At 35.4% G+C, this 22915-nt stretch overlaps 2 protein-coding genes across 6 annotated transcripts; one reads left to right on the top strand and one right to left on the bottom strand.

The window, feature by feature from the left end:
• Positions 1 to 9: 9 nt before the first annotated feature.
• Positions 10 to 18362, top strand: LOC110834867 (ATP-binding cassette sub-family F member 2). Of its 5 annotated transcripts, none has more exons than XM_087340909.1 (13): positions 10 to 272; positions 1622 to 1781; positions 3938 to 4135; positions 5635 to 5841; positions 6812 to 7000; positions 7768 to 7908; positions 8245 to 8371; positions 8780 to 8882; positions 9770 to 9865; positions 10865 to 11044; positions 12441 to 12773; positions 13344 to 13547; positions 14817 to 18362. In XM_087340909.1, the coding sequence occupies exons 3-13, from the start codon at positions 3946 to 3948 to the stop codon at positions 14946 to 14948; spliced, it is 1902 nt and encodes a 633-aa protein (XP_087197035.1). In that variant the 5' UTR covers positions 10 to 272; positions 1622 to 1781; positions 3938 to 3945; the 3' UTR covers positions 14949 to 18362. The 5 variants fall into 5 exon arrangements, with proteins under 5 accessions (XP_087197035.1, XP_021930173.1, XP_021930172.1 ...); XM_022074481.2 differs by having other exon boundaries at positions 3912 to 4135; XM_022074480.2 differs by lacking the exon at positions 10 to 272 and having other exon boundaries at positions 1556 to 1781.
• A 148-nt stretch (positions 18363 to 18510) lies between these two features.
• On the bottom strand, positions 18511 to 22583 carry LOC110834870 (transmembrane protein 98). The gene is made up of 5 exons (XM_022074487.2): positions 22442 to 22583; positions 22171 to 22356; positions 21637 to 21868; positions 20070 to 20282; positions 18511 to 19666 (listed from the first exon to the last, which is right to left on the bottom strand). The coding sequence occupies exons 1-5, from the start codon at positions 22465 to 22467 to the stop codon at positions 19580 to 19582; spliced, it is 744 nt and encodes a 247-aa protein (XP_021930179.1). The 5' UTR covers positions 22468 to 22583; the 3' UTR covers positions 18511 to 19579.
• Between the last annotated feature and the right edge of the window lie 332 nt (positions 22584 to 22915).

The following is a 22915-nucleotide window of genomic DNA, read 5'->3' as shown; positions in this document are numbered from 1 at the left end:
TGTTTCTTTGGAACACAACTGTCGCATCGGGAAGCACCTGTACTGGGAAATTTAGATGGCATCTTCAAGGATATTTTTACGCCAATATACCATTTCGTACGCTAAAAGTGGATAAGAAAACATCCGTTCCGAGTGTGTTGTAAACATTAATAGTATTTTAAAGGGGTTGGCGCATTGAGAAGAACGTCGACTCGCACGTTTTAATTATTGGTGTCACCAGTGCCCTAATCAGTTTTTCATTCGTTTCATGAAGACTGAATTAAAACCACTTGGCAAGTAGGCCTACTTCAGCTACTCGTCTGTTACGTACTTATCTATTATGTTGTGACAATAGTAATGGTCATCTTGTGGTTAAGGGACGGAAATTTAAGAGTTCCTTCTCGCCAATATACTGCATAGTTATCAAAGTCGAATGCTAATAACTGGTGTTCCGCTGGCCACCAAATGAAGTTTCTGCGCATTAAGGCCTAATTGCTACAGGCAATTTATTTATATCTATATTGGATGAGATAGTTTGCTGAAAAGAATTTTAATTTTACGCGCACAACAAGAAATCCTGTATCTTCTAGAAGCCTGGCTGTACAAATGGACATTAATTATTGTTATTGGGCCATTTGAACTGTAATAGGTTACCACGATATGACAGTTTCAGTCCACCCATTATTACTCTTCAAAATTTGTTTTTAGGACGAATGATCTTACAGAATGCAATGTGTGTTTTAATCAATTCTCAATCTTTTATATAACCACCTGCTTTCTAAATCAATTAGAAGCAAAATATGTAGACTTTTACTTAGTTTATTATTTTGTATGGTTTGTCACACTGAAGGAGTGATAAAGTCAGAAAATATTCAAAACAGTTTTATGAAGACTGTTTGGACATAAGGCATGTGAACAAACGCGATCGAAAATCGGAGCAAAATTGTTCATATAATTAAAAGGGATATGGATATGTATTCATTTTACAACTTTGTTGTTTCTTTATTCATACATTGCGAAAAGAAGTTTTGGATTTTTGACGTAAATACGTCTATATGGAAGGGTCAGTGTCATTCCGCAAAAAAGTGTAAGAAAAATGTGAAAGATGGTTACCTAGGAAACGTCGTGTTTACTCGGCATTGTTGTTACCTAGGAAACGTCATCTGTTTACTCAGCATTGTTGTTACCAAGGAAACATCATTTGTTTACTCAGCATTGTTGTTACCTAGGAAATATCATTTGTTTACTCACATTGTTGTTACCTAGGAAACGTTACATTTCATTGCATTACATTTCATTATATTACATTTCATTACAGTACATTTCATTACATTACTTTACATTACATTCATCTACCACAGACCCAATTTAAGCGTAACTAATTCAAGTTAAATAAGCAATGTCTTAATCAAACTTTACTCAATTGTAAAGCATGTATAAAGGAAATATTTAAAATAAAGCCAATATATAAACTTCGTTTCCGTATAGACGTATTTACGTCAAATTCTCCGGAACCGTAGTTCCACTGTCAACTTTTTACTATATTTACTATACGTGAGGACACGTATATAAGACAATGCCAGTGGTGGTCTTTACGAACCAACGAAGTGAAATTTTTTAATTCTTAAATTGTCTACCCCAGGTATTTCAGGCTGACCAACGTCGCAAACATTTTGCCGGCAGTTTCTATTGTGCTGCTCTCTATTAATAAATTGGTGGTGTTAGTTTGCTTGACGGGTTCGTGCACGTGAAGGAGTTTGTCATCGAGAGGAAAACGTCTACAATTATAAAACCTGCCGAAGGTATATTTGTTTTAAATACTGCCCTTCCTGAAGAAGACTGCATAACTTAGGGGGTACTTTGCGCAAAGAGTCTTTTGCAAGGCTCAAACTTTGTTTCCACAATGACCTAATTTTACGTGGTTCATGCAATTTGTTTCAAATATCATATCAAATGTAAATAGGAAATAATGATATTATGCGCCCAGAATACTATTATTTAGGGACACACATTTGTGCGATTGGTAGAACATATTAGGCTAATGTATAGAATTAGTTTAGGTTATAAAAGCAATAATTTATGTGATTACAAATCTGTCCGCCTCGGAATGTACACCTTTGTAACAAATGGGACGAATGTTCAACGGAAAAGAAAAACAATTGTTGCATTATGTTTAGTTGGAGCCTAATTTTGCGATGTATGTTACCGTATTTTATATCAAATACATCCAATACACTAGAGCCTACTTGTTTTGATGTGATTGCTGTTGAAAAGTTATAAATTGCCAGATACTGATCAAAGTCTGGCAGAATTGATCCAAGAAGGAGGTAACATATTACACTATGTTATCCGTAAACTTATTAATCCTGTTTGGAATATGAAAGAATTGCCAGATAAGTGGAAGAAATCTGTTTTTGTTCTTGTCTATAATGAGGGCAGTAAAACTGCCTAGTAATTATTAAGGAATATTACTTTCATTACTTATGTTCAAGATATCATTTGATATTTTCTCAATATTAACTCTGTGTATATTTCAAAACAACAACTGCATAGATATTCTGCATTTATCAGATCATGAAGTAAAAATGGGAGTACAGTGGACGAGTACATTAGATATTATAGACCTCAAGAAAGTTTATAATTCAATTATGAGAGAAGTATTGTTTGCATTATTTGCTTGCATTCCTTGTTTGTCTGTAAAAAGTTGACATACACACATTGAAGTTCATGGGAAATAGAGAAAATCTCCATTTAGATATTTTCTTTCAGTTTTTGAAATTTGTGAGGGTGTAATTCATACATTCATTTGCTTAATTTTGAAACCCTGGGTTTTTGTACTTTTTTTCCCCCAGGGAGTATGTTCAATCATAGCACCTATTTCATCCAGTTTCTCTTCAGTGACCAATCAGGGCCCCCCCCCCCCCCCCCCCCCCCCAATACACTCCTGTTTTTCTTTATTTGTCTGTATATTTGTATGGATCAGTAACATCTGAAATTTATGCTGGAATCTACGTACTTTTCTTGTTGAACCACATTTCACATAGGTATTGTGCATAAATATTTATTGTTACATTTTGTATTTGAAATGTGGCATTTTAAAACAGGAAATAATAATATGACTGAGTGAATGACTGCTTATCACGCCAGTCAAGTGCAGTGGCAGGAGTTAAAGGAACTCAGGAATTGTGTGATCTAGGATTTGGTTTGCTACTGACTTCACTTTATAAGGGTAGCTAATAAATCCTTAAAAATATGTGCAGGGTTTAGTTGTTTTGGAACAGCTGTAAAAATCAAAATTTAATTCATAAAGAAATTCAGAGCAGTTTCAATTTGGGGAATGCTTGCTGCCATGCAGTTCAGAATATTTTGTCCTCATGGATGCTGTCGGGAAAAATAAAGACTACATTAAACTACTATAATTTTGATAATATAATAGTCAAATAAATTAAGATATAAAATACTATAATTTTATCTCTTGTTTTGTATGGGTTAAGGGAAGAACACAAATTATGGATAAAATTAATGATAATTAGATGGGCAGGGCATGCAGCATGCATGTGAGTGACAATAGATGTGTATAGAATTTTGTTGGAAAGCTTAGAGAGAAGAACCACTTGGAAAGCCATGGTATAAGTAGGATAGTAGAATGAAAATTGGATGGAAAGATGTTGACTAGATTAATTTGGCTCAGGAGATGGTCCTATTCTGGTCTCTTGTTAACACAGTAATGAACCTTCTGGTTCCATAAAAGGCAGGGAATTTCCTGGCTAGCTGAGCAATTATCGGATTTTTAAGAGAGACTTTTACTTGTTTACTCAGTTTAAATTTACATGAATATGTGTTTTTATATCATGCTGATAATTCATTTGAGATATGTAGCAATATGCTAATACTTGGCTAAGGGTTAATAACATGTAGTAAACACATTTCAGTTTGAAATTCTATGATATATCTGCAGCCACCAGAATGCCGTCAGATGCCAAGAAGAAGCAGCAGCAGAAGAAAAAGGAAGCAGCGAAGGCAAGACAGGCTGGTCGCAAAGCTACTGGAGGCAACAAAACTGAGAATGGTTCAGCTGAGAAGGAACACAGCCCTGCTCCTGATCAGCCAGAAGTGAATGGTACTGGAGAGAATGGAACAGACATCAGTATAGAAGGTGAACCCGTGATTGTTTTTTTCCAGGATTGTCACCTACACAACTGATACAGAGTTAAAGATCAAACATTTGGAGTGGGCCACTTTTGTAACAAGATTTTTTGCTTCCATGTTCTTTGAAAACCTTAACATTGTTTATTGTAGTGTAGTGAACACAATGAATAGTTATTTTCAATATATAATATTTTTGGTGGATTTTAACCAGAAATTATATTTTTTACTGTTGTGATGTCATCTAAAATGTTATTAAAAGAGAAGAAAGAGGACTGAACGTCTTATCTTAAATGTCACAGTCTTTAATCTTGTATGTTCGTCTGTGTACTTTTTCAGTGTTGTATTATCCTTGTTGCTGCCGTGAGGTTATGTTTTATGTTGCTTATAAAGGCATACCTGGTTTTATTGCAATTCGCAGATATTGCGTTTTGACGTAAATACGTCTATAAGGAAGGATCATTCGGCAAAAAAGTGTAACGAAAAACGGGAACGAAAAAGTGTAAGATGGTTACATAGGAAACATCATCTGTTTATCAACAAATAAACAACAATGGTTACCTAGGAAACGTCATCTGTTTATGAACAAATAAACAAAAATTGTTACCTAGGAAACTTCATCTGTTTATTGTTACCTCTGAAACGTTAACTGTTTACTCAACATTATTGTTACGTAGGAAACGTTACTTCACATTGTATTACATTACTTTCGTTATTGCGGCAAGAGCTGAGCTGTGATTCTCTTGTACAAGAAGTGCGTCGTAGAGTAGATAATTTTGTGCTGGTAATGTAAAGTAATGTACCTTACATTACATTACTTTACATTACATTCAGCTACCACAGAGCCATCTTAAGCGTAACTAATTCAAGTTGATTAAGCAATGTCTTAATCAAACTTATCTCAATTGTAAAGCATATATAAAGGAAATATTTAGAATAAAACCAATACATAAACTTCCTTTCCGTATAGACGTATTTACGTCAAATTCTCCGGAACCGTGGTTCCACTGACAACTTTTTTTACAAACTGAAGGTTTGTGGCAACCCTGCATTGAGCAAGTCTATCAGCGCCATTTTAAAAACATCATGTGCTCACTTCGTGTCTCTGTGTCACATTATTTAGCAATAAAGTATTTTTTATTAAGGTATGTACATTGTTTTTTTAGATATAATGCTATTGCACACTTAATAGACTACAAACATAACTTTTATATGCACTGGGAAACCAAAAAAAATTGTGTGACTTGCTTTATTGTGGTGGTCTGGAACCGAACCCGCAATATCTCCGAGGTATACCTGTATTACTTTTAGAAATAGTATTCATATGTTTTCACTTAATTGGTTAATGGGTACCACTTAATAACTTCTAGCTATGCACTAGGAAGCATTCCACATAGTCCAAATCTTCATATTACTTGTGATTGTAGTTGGGGCTATTTTTGTTAAAATTTACAGGTTCTGGTAGGAATACTGTGCATTATAATGATTGGGATGTTATGTGTTATACAGAGGCATTGTGCAGGAAACTGGAGGCAGACGCAAAGTTGAATGCAGAGGCTCGTGCTTGCACTGGAAGCTTAGCAGTCCATCCTCGGAGTCGGGATGTCAAGATTGACAACCTCTCTATCTCATTTCATGGCCATGAACTGCTCCAGGACACTACACTCGAGTTGAATTGTGGACGACGATATGGTCTCTTGGGGCTTAATGGCTCTGGTGAGCATCTGTTTCAATGTAGAGGATTGGCAGGTTCAGTAAGTTTGTATCAAGGGCAGTGAGTTATTTAAAATAACAATTATCATAGTCAGGGGTCAAGGATTGGGCTTAAATTTGTTCTGGCTTTAAAAATGGTTCTGGCCATCTATTCGTTGGTCTGCCACTTTTCAGTTATGATATTCTCATGCCTGTGTTGGTAAATGATATTGCTCCATATGTTCTATGTGCAAGAGCCAGTGATTAGTGTTGAATATTGTCATTTAAGTTAGCAGTTTCCTTTTATTTCCTTATATCCTTAATCCCCTTTGTATCTAAGATAATATCCCACCACAGATTTAAGAATTTTATCTTGACTGTCTTTGTCAGATTTTGGTCTCTCTGTGATGTCATGTTTTTCTGACCAATATAGACAGTAACATTCCTTATTATTCTGAAAGAATAGAATTTATTTATGTGGAACCCTGTTGGTGGGTTATGTTGAGCTGCTTGTCCTATTTCAACTGCAAGATGTAAGTATTATACACACACATTGACTGATTGGGGTAAAACTGCATACAATTCATGTTGTTAAACTCTTTATGCATCTTAGCCCTTTAAATGCCACCAGTAACTACATGTACCACCTGATTTAAGAATCATTAATTATGCCTTTTGTCCATAGGGTGTTACTGGTATTATGTGATTCTCAGAATGCACAGTGTTAATAATTTTATCTTTGTAACAGATGCATTGTGATATTTTTAGGTTAAAACTGAATATTAAAATATTTAGATGAACTTTGGCCTCAGAGGTTTAATTTCCTGTCATTAAACTTACCATCTTGCTGACAACTGGACTTCATGAGGTGGGATGATGTTGAAGACAGAGAAATTCCAGAATTTTTACTCTGTGTATGTGTCAGAAAGGAGAGAAATAAAATAAGCTTTCTACACAGCAAACATGATAATTCATTTACATCATATGATTGCAGGCAAATCAACTTTACTGTCTGTGCTTGGCAACCGTGAAGTACCAATCCCAGAGCACATTGACATCTTTCACCTCACTAGAGAGATGCCTGCATCTGACAAGACTGCTCTGAAGTGTGTTATGGAAGTGGATGAGGAGAGAATTCGACTAGAGAAGCTTGCAGAAGAACTTGTCTCCTGTGATGATGATGGTAAGCGTGATGGGTTCTTGCTTTACAGTCCCAAAATCCATGAAATGTGAGCACTAAATTGTTAATTCTTATCTTTCTTGTAGTCTTTTACTACAGTGAAACCTCTATCCATCGTTCCCGGATGCATCGTCCGTTTTGTTCGGTCCCGAATACATCCCATATAAAATAATGTTACATTTTCCCGCTTCTATCGTTCCTCGAACTATCGTTTTATGGCATCGATCGTTCAAAAATCTTAGTCCCGTCCCACAATTTTCCCGCAATGATCGTTTCTGAGAATTTAAAATGCTGGGTTTTGAGATAAATTAATACTGAAAGACGCACAATGTTTTTGGAATACACAGTAGCGGTAACCTGTTATGTCGCCCAACCAGCACATTCTTTTGGAATGAGGGTCAGCGGTGCAGGGGTGATAGTTGGAGTGAATGGCGGTGCTCATTGTCAGAAATTTTACGATTTTAATTAGGGTGCAATCATATTTCGTTCCAGTGATGCCAGATGGCATGTGCAGTGTGAATTTCTTCACAAATGCTTTTATTACAAGTACAAAGGAAAGGCTGGCGGCACTTTTCATTCTTCTGGTTCATCTCGTTTCCAGCGGTTCAGGGTCTGGTACTGTTATTTGCAGTGAACAAATAAAATAAAAAATATGCCTAATAATCCTAAACTTATGCTTGGTAGAGTTCAAGTTGCTTTTCAATATTTACCTAGTGTTTTCTGTTTTTTCCCATGTAAGTGAATGTGCTGAATGAAATCCTTCTTTATAGAATCACAGGAGCAGTTAATGGATGTTTATGAGCGTTTGGACGACATCAGTGCTGATACAGCAGAGGCACGTGCTGCCTGGATCCTACATGGTCTGGGATTCACCAAGGAGATGCAAGCTAAGAAAACCAAGGACTTCTCAGGTAAGTGTCAAATTATATTTAATGCTCTGACAGAACTAGCTAATGTTGCATTCACTTTGTAAATGCAACTAACAGAGTGCTTGAAACTGAATTGAGGTGGAAAAAGAAAAGCATCGAAGTTGACAGATTCTCAAATCTGAGACCTTTCTCACAGAAAGCCAGCACCTAATTGATAGGTCAGTATATCCTTATATGTTATTTACCTGTTTTTCAGATCTTTTATTTTTCCTATCTTAACTTTCCTTCTATGAGAGATGGTATATTGTGAATATGTGTGGTTGAGTGTTTTCTGAAAGTCAAGCAAGTTTGAAATATTTAGTGTATTAATGTTTGCAGGTGGTTGGCGCATGCGTATTGCACTTGCTCGAGCTCTGTATGTGACACCCCATCTTCTGCTACTAGATGAACCCACAAACCACTTGGATCTGGATGCTTGTGTGTGGTTGGAAGAGGAGTTAAAAACGTATGTTTCTTTCAGTTCGTATAGTTGACTAATAAAATCATTCATACACATATTTACTCATGTAATGTCTTCTTTCATACAATATCCCCCTGCCACCTTTGTGGGAAGGCAATATATATATGCTTCTCCCCATATTTTGTCATTGTTCAGTTTTTGTCACTAGGAAGAACTCAGTTCAATTCTGTCCCTTACAGTCGTACAAAAGGCAAGGAAGTCACACTAACTTTATAAAAATAGCCTTTACTTTCCTTTAGACAACTAGGCAATACAGTGTCTTCATCATCTGGTAGCTGTGGTATGCTCTTACTTCATTATCATCCTTTATTCTAGTTACCTTATTGTCTGTTTCTTAATGACCATTGTCCTGAATGTATGAATTGTGGTTTCATGAAAGTGTAATTGTTTTAGGTACAAACGAATCTTGGTGATCATATCACACTCACAGGACTTCCTAAATGGTGTTTGCACCAATATTATCCACCTTGACAAGAAGCGTCTCAAGTACTACACTGTAAGGTTCTTGTATCTTATTTATTTGGGGATTATTAATGGGAGTCTGTTTCAGAATATCATTTATTTATTCATTTCTCTTTTGAGGAATTATTTTACTTAAAGTTAGAAAAGAAGCTGTAACCTGTTGAATGTAAATTGTTATGAGAAGTTTGTTTCTTCCTTCTTGAAGTATTTTTTTTTACTATGTTTGGACAACTGCTCTAAGAAATGAGGATTTGAAATATTCTATTTAAGGGCCATATAGGAATAACTTGTGAATCCTAAGGCAATGTTTTTGAGCCCCTGCATGGATCATTGGCAGGGCTTTACAAATTTTGGTTACCAGATTACCTGAATGGTACCAAACTTCTTCATCACATTTGTTGCCTTAAGTATGACTTCAGTTATGATTTATTTGACCTGTCCTCTGCCTGTGGTGAATCCATTTTTGATGTGGATTAACATGTGAAGCAGATTCCACAATTACTCTAATGGTATGAAGATGATGATGGCTAGCATAGGGGACCTACAGCTTGTCATGGGTTCTGAACTGCAGTGACAGTTGGGTACCCCCATGTTCACAAACTTTTTCTTTTATTAGAGGCAAAGAAAGGGAAGAGCATGCAGAAAAATCTGCACTGGAACTTGGTGATCTTAAAACCTGAGAACTTTTATACTGAATTCCAGTGTCTTAACAGCAGGATCATGAGGTCTGTTTCAGCATGAAAACTGCCTAGCCTGTTACCAGAAAATTTGCAACAAACAAAATTTGTCAAGTTTTGATGGTTGTAATCTCATATCAGGAATAAAATATACACATCCCTGTCTATTGCAATGAGCAACTGAGTTTTGTTACTGTTACTTCAGTTGTTACAGGTTACAAATTGAACTGAATCTTTTGTGTAGGGCAACTATGAAGCATTTGTACGAACTCGGTTGGAATTGCTGGAGAACCAGATGAAGCAGTACAATTGGGAGCAGGATCAGATTGCTCATATGAAGGTAATTTTCAAATACCATATAATGTGATACAACATTTCATAAGATGATGGTTTTATTATGTGCTGTTATTAACTCTTCCTTAAGCTTCAAGCTGGAGAGGGTAGTCATGGTTGTACTTATGAAGTAACAAGAAAGTAAGATAGTTTCAGAACACTTATTAAGTCATTATCTCACATGTGTAAGCTTTTTCCTCTGGTCACTGAACTCTTTATAAATAACGTTTCTGTGTATGTGTATGTGCACATGCTTTAATAATCTTTATCTGCATTGAAACAGGAGCAGTTTCTGCATTTACTTCTACATACATTTTGGACTTTACTGAACCATGAATATGTAATAATAATCCGTGGCGTAACAGCCCTATGAGAGCCAAAGCCGACTAGCTGACTGCTGGCCTCATGTTCACATGCCTAAGCAGAGGTGAACAATCATCCAACCAGATATAGGATGACGTGGTCAGCACTACAAACCCCAAGCCATTGCTAGTTTTCATGACCGGATTACGCTACCCATTGTAGCTCCCCAATTTCCTCACGATGCTGGTTGGCACCGGTCCCATACACCGGTCGAAAATCTCATGAGAAATTTCTTTCCCCGAGACTCGAACCAGAGTGCATTCCGTATCGCCAGTCCGAAGCATGATGCCTTAGACCGTGCAACTAAGGCGCGGGACCCATGAATGTGTAGAAATGTGAAAATTATTATTTAAACTTCAGTGATTCATGATTTTCATTTATATTAAATTACCGTAGTATTAATTCAGTGCTCAAATTTTGTATAGAACATGTGAATGTGATTTGTCTTCCCTTGTCTGAGATTTGACCCTTGAGATGGAGGCATTACATTCCTCTATAATGTTGGTAACCACCTACAAGATTACACAGCATCAAAACCCAGAAGACCACAACTGATACATTATCTTGGTAATTAGGCTTGTTGTGGTAGTCCTCTAAGCACTTTATCATGCAATGAATTGTTACATTAGCGTGTTTATTTCAGAACTATATTGCACGGTTTGGTCACGGCTCAGCGAAACTTGCCCGACAAGCTCAGAGCAAGGAGAAAACACTTGCCAAGATGGTGGCGCAAGGTCTGACTGAAAAGGTGATAAATGACAAGACAGTTCATTTCTACTTCCCATCATGTGGCAGCATCCCTCCACCTGTCATTATGGTGCAGGTAAGAGATGTAGTAATTCAATTAGCTTAAGTATTGTAACAAATTACATATTGAACTGTTTTGATTAATGTATTTCATGGGTTCTGTCAGTTTCTCTTTTAAAACCTTATATGCCTGCTCTAGTAGTTGATCCAACATAGAAACTATGCCTGTTGTAGCAAGATTAGCTGACCACTTACCAAATAAAGCATGTGGCATTTTCTCCTCTTTACCAAGTACTACATTTCTAGAGTAGGTCTCCACAAAAGTTGTGCCATCTGGCTTTCTTGTCAATTTTGTACTGCACATTGCATTGGCTTCAACTGAGTTCCATTTTAAGGAGCCAAAGAAATGAATATTGTTCAGTGTGAGGTCTGGTAAATTGGGTGTGGGAGGACTTCTAATGGACAGTTCTTTGATTACCTTAGAAGTGTGTATGGATGCTTGTTTTCATGTTGCACCCAGATGCCTTTGGACATCAGCCTTCATTGTTTTTCTATAATGGCTGGCTTCAGACTCCTTTAGAAGTGTTCAGTATGTTTTACTGTTTAGTGTCCTCACGATGCCATGCATGTCTCTGAAGACAGTTAACACATTTGCAGCTGATGATGCTACTCAAAATTTTCTGGGCTTGAGCCATGAAGGTTGATGCCACTGTGCTAGCTTGTTGGGTTTCAGGCTGGATTTGGTGAACCCATGCATGACTCATTTCTTCATACTTGATCAGCAAGGCCTTGTATGTGTCAAGACACTTCCTTCATTTCACTCATTTGCAGTGTGACAACAAGGTTATACAAAATTGGTGGATTTCTTGAATTAGGTTTTTTTTTCACAGAACTGCCAAGAGTGATGACGTGGCATGCTTAACTTGGCCACAGAGTGTCATGCAGCTCTGTATATTATCTTTAATATTATACACCCACTTACAGATGCCATCTTCATATAAGCATATGTGTCTGCATATGGTGTTCAGTATGCTATAAATATTTGATTTGTCAGTTTTAAGTAACAGAAATTGAACAGAATAACATAACTTTCAGTGTTTGATTCCATATGAACTGCCATTTTAGAATTGTTATGTTTGTGTATTTGTGCTTACTGACTTTTTTGCCAACCATATCACTTTCATTTGAGTTTCAGAAAGGTAGTACAACTGAAAATAGAAACAACATATGGCTTTGTAGCTCATTACAATAAAATAATTGTTTCCATTAGAACTGCCCCTATACTTGGGACTTTTACTTGAAACACAATCTTACTTTTTCCTTATTATTTATTTCTTCCATTTTCTCCTTTTGCAAGTTTCTAGTCATTTTCTATCTGGTAATTTAATACTCTGTTTATAAAAGTAGTATTGAGTTTGTCATATGTATGATAGTATAATATATGTTTCCATCATTGAGTTTTATGTTTATAGAATGTTCGTTTCCGTTACTCTGACTCAACACCGTGGATTTACAAGAATCTGGAATTTGGTATTGACTTGGACACTAGACTGGCCCTGGTTGGTCCAAATGGAGCAGGCAAGAGTACTTTGCTGAAGTTGCTGTGCGGAGAATTGATCCCTACTGAGGGCATGATCCGCAAGAACTCTCACTTGCGGTTTGCTCGCTATCACCAGCACCTTCATGAGCTTCTGGACCTGGACCAGTCTCCCCTTGAATACATGATGCAGTCATTTCCAGAGGTGAAGGAGAAGGAGGAGATGCGGAAGATTATTGGGCGTTATGGACTTACAGGCCGACAGCAGGTAAGGTTGACTTGTAGAACATTAATTATTCAGTTTTTGTCTGTCTAATCACAATTAAGATAATTAAAATATCATTTTATGTTCCTCATCGAACAATCGATTTTCAATTGGAACAATATGACACAACTATATCATCTTGTAGAACATTGTTAATTAAATGCCTTTTCAGGTCAGAAATGAATTTTGAAAAATGGGAATTTCTTGTTTATTTATTCATGTTCATTACCTTGGTTTTTCTCCTGGCCAGTAAACTGAGCACATACATTGAAGTTGCTTCTTGAAAATCTAGAAATATAGGTATTGTGAAATTTTATAAATCTCTTTAAGAAAGCTTACTTTTGCAAATAAAATAATATTTGCAAATCACTTGCTTTCACTAAATTCTGTTCATCTTGTAACTGCAAAGATAAACAAAGAAATATTTTACCTGATCTTTTTTATGTCAAATTACAGTTTGTTCTGCTTGAAGTTCATAAAATTATTGAGAATCTTCGTGCACATTTCCACACTTTTTTAGGATAAATAGGTGTAGCATTTCCAGTTAACACAAAGTTCTCAATAATTTGTTAGGTGTGTCCAATCCGACAACTGAGTGATGGGCAGCGTTGCCGTGTTGTGTTTGCATACCTGGCATGGCAGGTTCCCCACCTTCTGCTACTAGATGAGCCTACCAATCACTTGGACATGGAGACAATTGATGCACTAGCTGATGCTATCAATGAATTTGAAGGGGGCATGGTACTGGTCAGCCATGACTTCAGGCTTATCAGTCAGGTATGTTTCATTAGCTTTTTTTATATGGAAACTTCAATTCCAGAATTGGGGTATATACTGTGTGCTGTACATCATAATATTTTCATATCTTTAATCCTCAGTTTATTATTTTCATATTGTCTCCAGGATGCTTTGAAATATACATGAAATCTCTGACAGCTCCATTGCCTTAGTAGAAATATGTTATTTGTTGTCACTTAACCAAACAACAGTTATACAGGTATAGAATCTTGGCTAGCATGAGGTTCATGAATAGTGACAAATAAATTTCAGTAAAACTGTGTTTATTGCAAAATAACACTATTCTATTCATGGAGAAAAACATTACTGGTATAACAAATACCTTATTTACCTAATGTGTTCAGAATTTTTTGTCTTCCCATCTTCTGTCTCAAAATGGAAAGATTAAAACATTGAAAATGATAATTGTACTTGTTTTGTATGGGTGTGAAACTTGGTGTGACATTAAGGACTGTTATCTTTGCAGAATGGATCATGTCAGATTTTACTCTACAAAGGTGTTTTTAATCATATCACAACAGAAAGTAGTATTAATTGGTTCCCTAGACATTGCTGAACAATTTGGTGTTTGATATTTGTCTGCACATAGTTCCAAAATTTTGGATTTTTGTTTTGTGAAATATTCTGTTTTACGAAAAATGGTTAGACTGCAGGGATTGTGCAAGCTTGATAGATCTGGGTCTCAGTGTGTTGAATTATGGAATTCAAAATTAAGTACGTAACTGTTGCTAGCAGATGACAACATTTAGTAGGAAAATTGTACACTAGTACAGGTATGTACCAAGTACTGATTTATGTGATAATATGCTTGACAACTTACCATGTGCTGTTTGTCATAATGTGAAATACAGAATTCTTCTGCATTTAAAAATTTGTTTTTTAAGTTTTACACTTATTTTAGGAAATCGATTGCAAAATGTAATGATAATTATGATGATGTAATATTGATCCTAGTAGGTCTTGACCTTTACTTTTCAGATAATATATGTAGTTAGCAGCTGTGTGATAATGTTGGTGAATTTTATACATATAGTCCTGTCATTTAGTGATAAAGTACTAACCTCTCATATTTACAGTTTTGGATTTAAGGTGACTAGATCCAATGCAGATTTGTCTATAAAGATAGCAATATAAGTATTTTGTGAATGTGGGGATTTCTACCTTGGTTAATAGGTATTTTCTGTAAGCCTAAAATATTCACATATTTTGCAGGTTTTTGAGGGACTATGTTGTTCATATATTTTGCAGGTTGCTGAGGAGATATGGGTATGTGAAAATGGAACAGTGACCAAGTGGCAGGGTGATATTCAAACATACAAGGAACATCTGAAGGAGAAGATTGTGAAAGATAAAGCATCCAGCAAGAAGCAATTTAAGTAATCCCTAGGTTCACTTTATAAATACAATCTAATAGGTATTTAAAATAATTATATGATTATGAAATGACCTGAAAAGTATAAAAACCATGTGTTGACAGATGTGTGATAAATATATTTCATGCAGACACTTTGAGTTAATACCTATGAGGATACAGATGCTTATCAGTGTCAACATCAACTTTAAGTCCAGTAAAGGAACCTATATTATATAGAGCACTGTATACCATCATCATTTGGAATCTTGCCATGACAAGTTGCTCTTGTTTAAATATTTCATTGTATGAACTGTAGACTGCATTCTTAGAATAAATTCCAGCTAAAGGTATTTCAATTTTATGAAATTTCAGAAAATTGTAGTATTGGAAGTGTGTTGAGGAGTGCAGTAGGCTTTTTAATGCTCAATTTGGTTGTTTAAAAATGTGTGTAAATTCATGAGAGCTTTTGATAAGATACAAAAAAGTTTTCATTAAACATTATGGTGTAGCCAGTATATGCAACAAATCATGTGGGTCACAAGAGGAATGTGTAGGATCTTTGTGCTTTGAGCAAGCAGTTATTTGTCTGAAGTAATTCTGATTCATTGTAACAAGAAGCTAGAGCAATTTCCAAAATAAAGAGCCCACAAAGTTGTAGGATTGCATTGCAATGTGTGAAGGTTTAATCTGCTCACACATTAGCAAATTTTCCCCACAAACCATTGATTATTTAAGGAATATTTTGTTTTACCAAAGCTACTTCAAGTTTATAAATGATTATGATAAATATGTGCAGTTTAAAGCAATTTTAAAAAAGTAAAAATAGAATGCTTATATTGATAAAATGTTGACAATAGAAGTGCTTGAATTAGAATCCTTTCTGAAGGCCTGAAGAATGTTATAAGTTAAAACTGGGTTCATGCTATCATTGGGAATGTTTCAGAAGTGTTTCTGATATGGGCAACAGAATGAGAGGTACTTGAAAAGAGGAATATGGGAGTAAGAAGGGAAATAAATAAAGGTATGAAAGGGTGTAAGGAATGAAGATGACAGAAATAATTTCCTGTTGAATTTCAGTATGCTTTTTCCACTGATTTTATTATAATTATAAATCTGATGCAGGACTGAGTATTTATAATTGCTTCCATTAACCAGACTGGTATGAGAGTGTCAAGGTCTGCTGCTTTTTCAGCATTGTGACTCCTTTGTGTTTTGAATTCTTAATTTTGTAAAGATGGGCCCTGAGTAATGACCTTGCCAAAATTTCATGTACTGCATTGGTTGAGACAATCTTTGAAGACCAAAATGGACTGATATTTCCTTCTTCAGGTTCTTTCATCTTGCAAACTATGAAACTGAAAAGAACTGTGATAGACTGGTTGGTAAAGTTATTGACTACCAGCCGGACAGTCTAGGTTGAGTTCCCAGCAAGAATTTTGTCCAGTGGTTACCATGGAATATGGTAGCTCAGTTGTGAAGTAGTATTTTAACTGTGCTCCTACTCCCTAATGATATACAGGTTTGGCAAAAAGATAATACACACATTCAGTGATTGAAATAGACATTTTAATAAATTAAACCATTATATAGGTCAGCATCAGCATTTAGTGAGTCCTGGGAAAAGATTCATTTCTGAATGTTATTGGCAATGATGTTGAATTACCAGTTTCCAATTTTTAGACTTTTTCAGTTGTCATTGTGGTTTCTCAGACCACTGTTTCGGGAGATGGATCTTTCCCCATCCTTAGGTGAACCTACACAGTTGGGACCACTAGAAGGAGCTAAGGTCCACAGGTCAAAATTAGCTACTTCTAACTGGCCCAACTGTATAGGTTCACCTGAGGATGGGGGAAGAGCCATCTCCTAAAACATAGCAGTTTGAGGAAGCAAAATGGTGATTGAAAGAGTCAAATTTGAAATTGGTAATGGGAAAAGATATCATGGTTCCATCTGTTAAGTGTAAACCACACCAGGTTCCCTTCACAAACATAACACATGGAGACTGATAACAAGATTAATCTGTATTATAAAATGTATACATTTTTTTGGGACATCCCATATGTGAGTAGGCACAGGGATTATTTCAACTAGTTTAGACATCTACTGGAATAAGTTGAATTCCCCACCCCCCTTTTCCCAAGTTCTTGATCTGGTAAATGCTGATTCTTCTGTCCTCATCTGTTGTGTGGCAGCAGTTTGAGGTAGTCATAAATGGCTTCACTATAATTGTTATTGTAATATATCTAATTAGCTGCAGGACTGTTGTTGCAGTGATTCATGTGTCAAGTAAGTGGTACTAGGGTCATCTTTTTAGTTGTATTTAATTGTGAAATATTTAACTTAATGCTTCTTTATTTTGTGTGTGTTTCAGCTGTAGTTTTCTTACATTACAGAGGATGTGATTGTCATAAATAGTTTTTCTTTGCAGTTGAATATTAAATGGAAGAGGAAAAATTAATCATGTTTTGAAAAATATGACTTTTGTCTTTCATTGTCATAATTAATATCTACAAATACATTTGCTAATTTAACCAAAATGGACAATGATCTTAGTTATGTTGCAGTAATATGCAAACACAACTTTAATAGAAATTCAATATTTTTTATGTTTATAACACATTTTACAAAGAGAAAAATTCCACCTTGCTCTGTTGCACTTCTAATAGTAATATGGCTAGTAAATGAAGGTGAACATGAATTGATATTAAAAAAGCCTTTTTTCATAAAAGTATATCAATTTTAATCATACATGCAGCCTTTGACTTCTTCCACTACATATATGTGTTTAAAAATATATCCTAAGTTTACATCTTAATGGAAACACTGATATCCTGAAAGAACACGTTTTTATCCTGATTATACAAAAAAAACCCTCCTAGGATGATACACATTTTATAACAGAGGAAGGAAAGAACTCTACCACAATAAGGGCCCTTAGCCTCAGGTTTAAGGTAGAATCCACCTTTCCACACAAAGCATATCATATACATACCTTCTGTCCTCATAGATAGCAGGGACCTTGATCCTTTCCTTTATATTATTTAAGGTAATCTGCAGTCTGTAGGTTATTTGTCTTTTTCTTCTGAGTTCTTGTTACTTAAAATTAATTTGCAGGACAGGCTGTTTTGCTCTTCTCTGTTCTAGTATCTGTTCTTCATATTGTATTGTCAGTATGTGTAAAAATAACAAGGATAATCTCAATAGGAATATGTAATAACATAAATGCATATGCACAGTGGCTGAGTGATATTACTTTCCTCATTGTGCTCTCACTGCATCCTGGAAAATAATTACAAATGGGAAAAAAGGATTCATATTTTTAGTGCAAATAAACTTATGACCATGAATGTTCCTAGTATTGATCCTTTTTTCTCCATTTGTATACTTTTTTAAAAACTTTGTTTTCAACTAAAAAAATAAATTAAATTTTAATTTTGTCACTGATTTTTTAAATTATTTCTATCCTTTTATCATTGTTTCCCTGATCTGATAAATATATTGTTCATGGTCTGATATTAAAATTACAATAGTTGGCAAAGGGTAAAGCTGGACCACACATACAGATTACTCAGATCACCATTTTGTACATTGGTTTTTATATAGTTTATTGCATTGCAGATGGAAGACTTTATGTCACTTGTTCTATTATTGCTGAAGTTAAAAAAAACAGACAAAATTCATAACAATTGTATGTAATGTAATAAGTACATGATTATACATTATAAAATTAAAAGTGGCATTAATTCAGAAATATATTTAAAGGAATGTGTTAATATAATTATTTAAGGCACTTTATGAAAGACAGCTGTAGCAGAATGTAACAACATAAATTGGGGGGCTATTACACATTTTAAATTACACACTTCTGTTATGTTCTTTTATATACATATAGAATCTTCATCAAGTAAATAGGACCAGCCAGCCTGTTACTCTATGATACAGTTCAATATTTACAAAATATAAGAATATGATTCCTGTGATCAGATAACATTTTTTATGATTTTACTAGTAAATGACCTCTTTCCACTCTTCCTCTTGTTAATATGTAGTACTATCTACATGCTTCACTTTTTGCTTTCATGAAGATAAAACAAGAAATATTCCCTCTCTGCACAAAGCCTTTACTCTTATCTAAGTTCTGCACATGCAATAAGAGATGTAATTTATGTAAATATCTTGAGATTTTTCTCCAGTCCAATATTCCATTTCTTGTAGCATGAGCAGTGAGCACTTTGGAAGCAAGAAGTAGTAATGAAATACTTTACTAATTTATACTGTATTGCTTTTTTATAAAATATTTTCTATTTGAGCATTCAAACATCTGTTGCTATCTAATATACTTCATGATGATGTGCAGCATTTACAGCTTATCTTACAGAAGATCTTAAAAACAATTAGATCAAATAAGTGAAGCTTCGCATTTTGTATGAAGGGCTCTTGACTGACAGGAAGGTTAGGATAATCTTAAATTCTTCTGTGACACACAAACTGTTCACAGTCACAGATAAAAGTCTGATTGAAATCACAAAAGTAAAATGTTAGACTTACTGAACTTAACTTACAACTTTACATGTCCCACAACACTGGATAATGCATACAAAATACAGTACATAAAGAAGTAACAGCTAGACTTCAATCTAATGCCAATGTATGAGCTTTAAACTGGTGTGTTTGAGGAGCCTTGACCAATAACATTCTGGATTCTGAATGAAGCTTCTTGTGCCAGTGCTGCCTCACGTAACACCTGTACCAAGAAACAAAATGAACCAACTAACTATACTGAGCAGAGTCTGTCTTAAACTAATAGTATGCTCAACTTGTCAGGAAGCTCCCTGCGTTTTATGGAACCCTAAGGTTCATTATCAGGTTTACAAGAGCTCACAAGTGGTCCACATACTGAGCCACATAAAATCAATTCATATCCTCTCACCTTATTTACCTGAGAACAATTTTAATATTATCTTCTCACCTACACTTAGGCATGAGTGATTTATTGTATTATATCATAGGTGTAGGCATTTATGGTGAATCAAAATTTACAGCTTGGACTGCTTAGCTCAAAAACAGCAATTCATACTACATTCATGTTGTCATTATAGTTCTCACAAATCAACTTAAACAAAGAAGAATGGGCTGCATTGTCTTACAAACAGATGTGGATCCATATCAGTAAGTGCCTGATCAATCCATGCCAGTCGACGAGATGACCGTCCCATACTGCAACCATAACGTGTGACAAGGGCAAGATGTGCAACAGCCAGTGCTAAAGCAACTGTACGTGCCTCCAACAGTCTGGCATCCAGAGGAGGATACATACTGCGCACTACATCATCCACACGTGGAGATATACGACGTGCAACCTTTTAATAGACAGAAAATTATGACACACAAAGTAAGTGTACAGAATGGTCATATGATGTCCTGAATTGTTTCTTGTTTCAATAGAACAGACTAGAATAGAATTCATTTACATTCCCTTGATCCTTCACAGACTTGAGCCAAGGTTGTAAAATATGTCATAATACAAATACAATAGAATAAGTTATGCTTCAGGATTTGCATTCCATAAAATTTGGTACTGTTTTGAGTTTGGATGCAAGTATATTTATTAAAGTATCTATGATATATGTAAATCTACTTGACATTTATGGGTGGGTATGTTTAGTGCACTCATAAGCATTTAAAAGAGTAAAGACCTTGAGAAAAATGTTGAAATTACTTATTTTCATTCTGTCTCCTGTAACAGCATGTTTTGAGGTATACCTTCTACCTATAAACTGTTTTAGTTTACACAGAGTACTATAAAAGTTTCTAGGTATGATTGTTTGTCATATCTTCACACATTTACTGAGATGTGACAGGAAAGAAGGGAGGAAGGAGGAAAGGAATAAATATGCAAAAAGGATAAAGGTAAGACAGAAAGGGTGAAAGATTTAAGATACAAGAAAATCATTCCCCTCTGAAATGAAACAGGATGTTGACACTAATATATACATATAATTCAATTTATAGTAATGTCGACTTATTTTGCTATCTGTATTTTTGCATATCTGCAATTTCATTTCAGTATTATAAGAAGCATCAATATCCTATCCAAAGCTAAATTTTACAGCCTACATCAAACTTACAGGTTTAAAGGGGACAGTGATGCAGAAAAAAGTTTAACATCAAAGAATTCTGACGCTGCATTAGCATCAAAATGGTGATCATTAGGTGTTTCCCATTTCATGTGTCTATGAATAACCTATATTCAAACATGTTACAAATGTCCTAAACAGCAGTACATAAATCATATTATGCACAAACAAGTTAATTTAATTTCTGTTACTGAAAGAAAATCGGTATGATATTTTACAGGAAAAAATGCAGTAATCCACGGAGCATAATATACAAGTAAAACAAAGGATATGACAGAGGTTTGGACATATACTGATAAATCAAGACTGTACTGTAATATCAGAAGCCCTGGATGGAGTCCACAAGGCACAACTATGATTCAGAATTAAAATTAAAGAAAGGAAAGTGCTGCAAACAGGTAAAGGCAATTTCAGCCCACAAAGATCAGTAGGTTTTGTGCTCTTCTAAAAAGTAACGGGAAAAAATATGCAAAATCTGTCTGTTCACATCCTGTATGAATGTTAATGTGCACAAAAAGCTTCCATTGCAGAACCAACAGCAAAAAATTGTGCTGAAACTTCATGCAGCTGTGCTTACCTCAACAATCTCATGGCCAGTCTTGCTGTGATTCAGGGGTCCCATGGCCAATGCAGCCAACCGTTCTGTCAATGTGTGGCAGGTTTTAAGAACGGCCAGACAATGCGGTACAAGACCTGTTGCATCACCAATCCATTGCTCATCCGCAAGAATTTGTTCAATATCTGGATGGAGGCGAACTTCTCCCAATTCTAATTCTGGGCGCTCCGATTCAATCAAGTGCACATCTGGTCTGTTCATATGGAGATAAATCCAAAATGATAGCTTACGTGGAAATGACTTCTGCTCATTCCAAGATATTACAATAGTAATTAAAAAGTCTGATTAACAAGCTGGTAACAGATAAACAGATAAATTTGTGCACATAAAAGGTGCATGCTACCATACTGGTGGCTGTGACTGAAATAGGAACTAAGACATCAGGGATGTTGAACAATATTCCTAAAAAAATTTAAAATAATCCATCTGAATACTGACCTGTCCCTTACCTTGCTTCTTAGGTACTATGTGATGCATCTGTATAATTGTACCCACCTCATATCTCGACATTGTTTGTTTATAAAATTTCCACTGCCTTTCTGACGGCGGCAAATCACGACAAGAATAATCAAGGCTCCCACAAATACAGCAGCAAGAATGCCTATTGCTACAGCAACAACAGTCTCCATAGTTTCCATTGTAACGCCAGAAGACGCAAATGCCTGGGAAGGTGCGTCATCCCTGACAAAATAATATAACCCAATCAAGAGCATTGACACTCAAGCAATTTCAACTATAAGTAATGTGCTATTAATATTTTTCATACCTTTGTACCGGGGACGTATTGAACATCTAGAAGCTAGTAATGGCGAACTTTTTCAGAATAGTACAAACATTCCATTAAAGTGGGCTGTATACTATGCAAATTTGCGACATAGACATCTGAATAAAATGTTATGATGGGAGGTTCTTGACACGTAAGAGTGAAGGCTATATTTTGACTCAAATATACACTGGTGCAGAAAACTGAACCTCTGAAAAAGTGCCCCGTGCCTATTAATTAGAGTTCTGAAGTCTGAACGCAATACTTGGTCATGACAAATGTAAATACAAACAAGGCAACGTAATATTTACACTCGAACCGCCTCACACCTACTCTGTCAACACAATTAATTGGTTCTTCAAGAGCACGGTTTGCCAACATAGAGAACAGTTCCCCAGCAATACGTTGGTGTTCGCAGCACAGATTGAACCAAAATGAGTAGTAGCTAGGTTCATCACAGACAACGTAATATTTTCA

The sequence above is a fragment of the Zootermopsis nevadensis genome, unplaced genomic scaffold (genome assembly GCF_977971745.1).
Source record: "Zootermopsis nevadensis isolate Lab colony 2312 unplaced genomic scaffold, Znev_1.0 Znev_ptg000061l, whole genome shotgun sequence".
In the NCBI taxonomy this organism is placed as follows: domain Eukaryota; kingdom Metazoa; phylum Arthropoda; class Insecta; order Blattodea; family Termopsidae; genus Zootermopsis; species Zootermopsis nevadensis.
Note: the sequence above shows the minus strand (reverse complement) of the source record. Positions and strands in the feature narration are given on the sequence as shown.

What these genes read in the sequence shown, in the direction of transcription:
- LOC110834870 (XM_022074487.2), bottom strand. Translation starts at nt 22,467, where the DNA reads ATGTTCAATACGTCCCCGGTACAAAG. An exon ending in AAACAATGTCGAGATATGAG is followed by an intron (nt 21,869 to 22,170) that starts GTGGGTACAATT and finishes CCATATGAACAG; the next exon opens with ACCAGATGTGCACTTGATTG. An exon ending in ATATGGATCCACATCTGTTT is followed by an intron (nt 19,667 to 20,069) that starts GTAAGACAATGC and finishes TTCTTGGTACAG; the next exon opens with GTGTTACGTGAGGCAGCACT.
- LOC110834867 (XM_087340909.1), top strand. Translation starts at nt 3,946, where the DNA reads ATGCCGTCAGATGCCAAGAAGAAGCAGCAGCAGAAGAAAAAGGAAGCA. An exon ending in TGTCTCCTGTGATGATGATG is followed by an intron (nt 7,001 to 7,767) that starts GTAAGCGTGATG and finishes CCTTCTTTATAG; the next exon opens with AATCACAGGAGCAGTTAATG. An exon ending in GAAAACCAAGGACTTCTCAG is followed by an intron (nt 7,909 to 8,244) that starts GTAAGTGTCAAA and finishes TAATGTTTGCAG; the next exon opens with GTGGTTGGCGCATGCGTATT.